The sequence below is a fragment of the Arachis hypogaea genome, chromosome 19 (genome assembly GCF_003086295.3).
Source record: "Arachis hypogaea cultivar Tifrunner chromosome 19, arahy.Tifrunner.gnm2.J5K5, whole genome shotgun sequence".
NCBI classification, from domain to species: Eukaryota; Viridiplantae; Streptophyta; class Magnoliopsida; order Fabales; family Fabaceae; genus Arachis; species Arachis hypogaea.
In genome coordinates this window covers 152,084,751-152,091,649 of record NC_092054.1, presented here as the reverse complement: position 1 = coordinate 152,091,649, position 6,899 = coordinate 152,084,751, and the positions used below count along the sequence as shown (strand labels likewise).

The 6,899-nt window shown below is 31.9% G+C and overlaps 1 protein-coding gene across 1 annotated transcript; it reads left to right on the top strand.

Moving 5' to 3' along the window:
• Nucleotides 1–1,511: 1,511 nt before the first annotated feature.
• Nucleotides 1,512–6,517, top strand: LOC112779101 (inositol transporter 1-like). The gene is made up of 8 exons (XM_072228620.1): nt 1,512–1,653; nt 1,741–1,811; nt 2,125–2,139; nt 2,181–2,207; nt 2,419–2,754; nt 2,881–2,988; nt 3,235–4,056; nt 6,098–6,517. Exons 1-8 carry the CDS (start codon nt 1,512–1,514, stop codon nt 6,515–6,517), a joined length of 1,941 nt encoding a protein of 646 aa, XP_072084721.1.
• Nucleotides 6,518–6,899: the final 382 nt, after the last annotated feature.

The following is a 6,899-nucleotide window of genomic DNA, read 5'->3' as shown; positions in this document are numbered from 1 at the left end:
AAAGGTGAAAAGAAGATTAATGAGATGTGTGAGTGCACCTTGAATAATGAAGGTTGTTATGAGTTCTATCTCTATTTTGAGCATCCGATTTAACAACCAATAGAAGAACCTGAACCTGAACATGTGTCTGTGACAGAATCTTCTTCTTCTTCATATGATAACTACGAGAGTGTCGAGGACAAGGCATATAAGCCTCATCCACCTGGTTATGAGAGTGAGAGCAATGAGTCAGAATCCTCAAGGGAGAAAAAGAAAAAGTTTGTCACCAAAGAAGAAAACTGTGTCACCAAAAACTATTGCAAAGAAATCATCTAAGAGGTATGCTGGGAAGAGGAGAACTAGACATGTCTTGAGTGGTTCAGCTGAAGTTGGGTCTGGGTCAAGTTTTGGAGCCAGTGAAGTTGCTAGCAGGTCGGGGATACGAATTAGGCCTCATAATGCACAAAATGCTGACGAATCAGGTCAAGGTGGAAGTGGGCCTACAAGGGCTGATCCATAAGCCTAACTGGTAGTAGTAAGTCTGAAGAGGACATCATGTATGACTATGCATCTGAAGATATGCACACTCCTGTTTCATTAGAGGATGAGAAGGGTGTAGTGGGATCTAATTTCAATGAAGAGAATGACTAGGAAGAGGTAAGGTTTGAACCTGGAATGCGGTTTGCTACCCTGGAAAGTTTTAAGATGGCTCTAAAGGATGCCTTTGTTTGGGAAGACAGGGATTGTATGTATCTGAAGAATGAAAAGGAGAGAGTGAGGGCTAGATGTGCAGATCCAACTTGTCCCTGGTTGATTTATGTTGCCAAGAACTCTGCAACCATTGTACATAACCCAAATGGTTAGTGACCGAAATGGGCATTTACTCTAAAATTTATCATTAAGGATAAAAATGACAACACCCACATCTTATATGTTAGGGTGACATCATATTTTGATTTTCTTTTTTTGGCTAAGCTGCAATCCACCTAGCACTAAGCAGTAATACCTGTGTAAATGTGTAACACTTCAAGTGAGAAAAAAAAAGTCAAAAATAGATGGAATGAAAGCTCATGCATTCTTATTATTTTATATAAATACTTTCTTTTTTAGTTCATAATAACTAAAATACAAATACAAAATAATCTAAATTAAGGTAAGGGAATGAAAAAACAAGGTAAGGGGTTCACATATGTGTTCGAAATTTTGAATACACCTGTGTTGAGCTGTAGAGGAACGAGGGAAAGGGGATGGTCAGAGGTGGGACAAAAATAGAAATGATAAATAATTCAGGTGTAATTTTGTGGCAACATGAAAACAAATTTTCTCATAAAAGCCGAAAATGTTTGTTAAGTTGTTACAAATACAACAAACAAGAAGTTTCCATAAGCACTAAATTTAATAACTATCAGTTCTCATATAAACTATAAAGTGTTGATCGATACTCATTGCTTTTTCATTTATTATTTCAATCTGCACAAATAGAACACTTGCAATTACATGATTAAGCAAGTAATGCAACAATGGTGGCTGATATGGGCATGTCCATGAATGCAGGAACTTCTGACTATTTGAAGAAGTATCCAGAACGTAGAATATCATTTTTTCAAAGCTCTTACATTGTTGGAGTTTCTTTTGCTGCTGGCATTGGTGGTCTTCTCTTTGGTTATGATACTGGTATATACATACCCGTATATATTATAAATGCATGCATTTAAATTAATAACATTTCATACTAAATATCCAAATTGATTTAATTTGTAGGTGTGATATCTGGTGCTCTCTTGTATATAAATGAGGAGTTTGAATATGTCAAGAAGAGCTATTTACTTCAGGTAACATATAGAAACAAAATATCTTTGATTTAATTACTATCAATTTTATTATGTGTATATTCAAATCAATTACTATGCTATTATATAGAGAGTACTTAGTATTCTTTAAAAAAAATATTATCCTATTCTAAAAAAGATTTAGTGTTTGATAATTAATTTTATGTTAGATTATTCTATTAGTCCATATAATTTGATTGAATTTGTAATTAAATTTTTTTATTCAAAAAAACTAACTAGGTCCTTATACTAATTTTAAATTTGTAATCATATTCTTACTATTCTAAAAATGTTTAACTTAACAGAATAAGATCAGGTATATTCACTACTAGTAAGATGCATGAAAATATTTTTTTAACATTTATGGTTAAGAATGATCTGATTACAAGTTTAAAATTAGTGTGGGACCCATTTAAAAAATTTTAAAATATGTGAAGAACCTAATTAAAAAATTAAAAAAATTATAAAGACTAGTAGTTAATTTAAAATTTTACTATTTAGTTGAAAAAAATCAATAAATGCGGCTTACTTTTTGTGTCTATGCAGCATTTTTGAATTACTATAATACATGGTTATCATATTGTATTATTTTGTATATTCTGTCTTATAGGAGATAATTGTTAGCATGGCCTTGGTTGGAGCAATTTTTGGCGCCGCCATAGGTGGTTACATTAACGATGTCTTCGGACGTAGGATTGCTACAATCATAGCAGATCTTAGTTTTATCATTGGATCAGTGATAATGGCTCTGGCACCAAATCCTATGCTTATCATAGTGGGCCGTTTTTTAGTTGGCTTGGGTGTTGGTTTTGCCTCCATTACTGCTCCTTTATATATTGCGGAAGTATCACCGTCAGAAATAAGAGGAGGATTAGTTAGTGCCAATTGTCTTATGATTACTGGTGGTCAATTTCTTTCCTATGTCATCAATTACGGCTTGACAAGAGTAAGCTTCACTAACTTGCTAATTAACTAATATATACATATATATATATATATATATATATATATATATATATATATATATCTTCAATTATAATTTATAAACATCGACTTATGTATGCGTATGCAGGTTCCAGGGACTTGGCGTTGGATGCTTGGACTTGCAGCTACACCGGCTCTTATTCAATTGGTTCTCATGATATTTCTCCCCGAGTCTCCTAGATGGCTCTACCATAAGGTCTATTATATATAACAGTTATTGGTTTCTTTTAATTCAAAATATTATCGGTGTAAAATAATTTTATACATAAACATCACGTCAGAAAAAATAATTATTCTTTACATTGATAACATGAATGTTTATCCAAAAAAACATATTTGATTAGAAAATTATATAAAATATTTTATACTACCAATATATAAATATTAAACTCATATTATGTATATGTGTGTATATAACACTTTGATTCATTTGAACTTGCAGAATAGGAAGGAGGAAGCTACCACTGTGCTTTCCAAAATTTACCCATCACCTCGGTTGGAGGACGAAATAGCAATTCTTGAAGATCACTTGGAGCAAGAAAGCAAGAACAAGGTCAAGGTTAAATTTAGTGATGTGTTCAAATTGAAAGAAATCAGATTAGCATTCATCTGTGGAGCTGGACTTCAAGCATTCCAACAATTTGTTGGAATTAGCGTTATAATGTACTATAGTCCAATAATAATCCAGATGGCGGGCTTCAAGTCCAATGAATCAGCATTGTTCTTGTCACTTGTTGTTTCAGCCTTAAATGCCGCTGGCACAATTTTGGGCATTTACCTAATTGACATCGCTGGGAGGAAAAAGCTTGTTATTGGAAGCTTGTCGGGTGTGGTTGGAGCCTTGATCCTCCTCTCTGTGTCTTGTATTATTATAGGAAATGGGAACAAAAGACAAGTTTTTGGATGGCTTGCTATTGCAGGTTTGGGTGTGTATATTTTATTCTTTGCACCTGGAATGGGACCTGTTCCTTGGACTATGAACTCAGAGATATACCCTGAAGAGTATAGAGGGTTATGTGCTGGCATGTCAGCCACAGTAAATTGGATTAGCAGTGTGATAATGTCAACTAGCTTCCTTTCAATGGCGGAAGGAATTGGACTTGGCCAAAGTTTCTTGATTCTTTTGGGAGTAGCTGTTCTTGCAATAGTATTCGTAATCATTTATATGCCAGAAACAAAAGGATTAACTTTTGAAGAAGTAGCAGACATTTGGAACCAAAGAGCCTACGGAAAGGATAAAAATATAGAAAGCATCGTTGAGAAAGCAAGTGCATGATTTTTAAAATGCACAAATCATTAGGTAAAGATTATTTTTTTCAATTGTTTTTTCAAATGTGGTATTTACCATTCAACATGTGAGTTATATATTAAAAACAGTCAACATGATCAAAGTATACTGGATACATTAAATTTTAGTTTTGATAGCTTTTCCAATTGCAATTTTAAGTGTGTGACTCGCAAAATAAAAATTTTCTTAATTGTAAACAGAATTTTAAATATAAAAAGGGAGAAGGTAGAATTAATTAGAAAATGCACACTAATTTTTAAAACTAAGGTTGAGATTTCTAAAATTTGGATTAAAAAAATTGTCAGCGCAGTTTGCGCAAAAACTTAACACATAATTTTATGGATGGATTCGAAAGTGAAGGTGACTTGGAAAGAACAACAAAATGAAAGATGACGCTGCGATGAATCATAGCTTTTAAATTTTAAGTTACGATAAATAAGTGTGAACCAAAAATCTCAATATACCCCGTGGTATTCCCCTGAAAATGCATCTAGAAGTAAAAGCATTTGGAGTTAAGCTATAGAAGGAACAAGGAATCAATTTAAAGGGACAATCTAAATTTATATCTTAAAAGCATAAAAATTAAATATGCCTACTTTTCTAGAAAATTCAATTATTGGTTCTTTTTCCTACTTCAAATCAAAAAACCAAAATTAAGGGGGAAAAGGTACATATAAAAATGTCAGACGCTAGTAGTGTCTCACATTATTAGCACTTAAAATAGGAAACTGGACAAGATCTCCAATAGCTGGAGAGCTCTTTCATAGCCAGCAGCATAACCACCTCTTGCACCACGTACTACAAGAAAATGGAATATTTGTAACAAAAAATTTGTATCAAATTTAAAATTGTTACAAAAAAAATAGTATTTTGTAATAATAATTAGTGATTGTTACAAAATGATAATGTTTTGTAACAACATTACAAGTTGTTACAAAACATGATAATATTTTATAACAACATGTTTTATTTTGTTACAAATTATGTTAGTTTTTGTAACGAGATGGTGTCTTGTTACAAAATATTGTAATATTTTGTAACAAAAAAAAATAAGTTGCAAAAATTCAAAATATTTTGTAACAAAATATTTTTTTGTTTCAAAAACTCCAATTGTTTTGTAACAAAACAATTTTCTGTTTCAAAAACTCCAGTTATTTTGTAACAAAAAAATAATTTGTCATAAAATTCAATATTGTTTGTAATAAGTTAATTATTTGTCCCAAAATATAAGTATATTTTATAACAATTTTTTTTTTCAAAGTGTAAATACTTTAAGAGTAAAAAAAATTGTGTATATATTTTTTTAAAATAATTTTATTTTATTTCAAAAATTAAAATTTTTTATATAGTGTGTAAGACGTAAAAATTTTAGAAGATCTTATTAAGAGTTAATTTAAATTTATTTATCATTAAGTATTTTAATCTCTGAAATTATTCTATTAAAGATAATTAAACAAATTCTGATTAATTCAGTTTAAAATAATTTAAGATTTTATTTGATTTTATAATTATTAAATTATTTTTTATATTTAAATTATAAAATTTAGCAAATGTAAAATAATAAGAACTTTATATGATTTGGTTTAAATATTTTAGATTTTAGAATTTAATACTTTAATTTTTATAAACAAAGAAAATTAATTATATTATCTCTAATACTTTAATTAAAATATTTTATTAAAATTAATTTGTAAATTTATGATTAAATAATATTTTTTTTAAGATAAAGAAAGTTAATTGTATTACCATGTATTTTCAATTAGAGTAATTTATTGAGAATCAGTAAGTATTTTTATATCAGAAATAATATTTTAAAGTTTAGAGATTAAGTTAGTTTTTCAAATATTAATACTTTATACTCTAATTTTATTAAAAATATTTTACTCAAATTAAATCCAAAATTTTTAATTCTATACACAAACTCTAACCCTTTTACCCCATCGTCTTACTGCCATTCACCACCGCCATCCCTTCCCAAAAACCCAATACTCAGCTGCTTTTGAAAACAAACGAAAAGAAAGAAAGAAAGAAAGAAAGAAACAGAGGGAGCGAAGAGGAGAAAGGGGGAAAAGAAAGGGAGACGTCGTCGCTGTTGCCACCGTCGAGGGAGAGAGAGCACGTCGCGAGCCAGAGACGCCGCCAGGGAGAAGAGGAGCCGTTGTGCTCCGCCGATGACCAGCCGCCGTCGAACTTCGAAGAGAGAAAGACAGTGCACGAAGATGAGAGAGAGGGGAAGCCGATCCTATCACCGCCGCCGCACCCAGTCGCCGTCAACGTTACGAGAGCTCGTCGCCGTCACTGGCGAGAGTCGTCGCCGCTGCTGTTGCTGAAGCCATTGTCTTCGTTAGTTACTCAGTCTTGTCTCTGTTTTTGGTCCTCCTTGTGTGCCGAAGTCGCTGCTGCCGTGATGGGTGGTCATGGGGTTGCTTGTGCTTAAACAAAGCTATTACTGCTGCTGCTCCCTGTCGTTTGTTCCTTTCAAGTTTTAGTAAGTTCTCCTTGTTCCAAAATCCTTATTGTTACCATTCTGTTTTTATGGTTGATTGAGAATGCTGAGACGTTAATATGTTAGGGTTATGTCAATACCACTACAAATTGTTCACTGGCATTGCCGTTGCTGATCCGATTTAAGGCTATTGCTGCTGCTGCGGGTTAGAACGAAGTTGAAGTCATGCTTAATTTTGTGGTTTTCGACTAACTAAGGTAGGGGATTTATTTTAAAAATAAATGTTTTAAGTTATGAATGCCAATAAAATTAAATGAGTAACTGTAAATGGTTTATGATTGCTTTGTGTGAATAATTGTTAGTATTGAGTTGA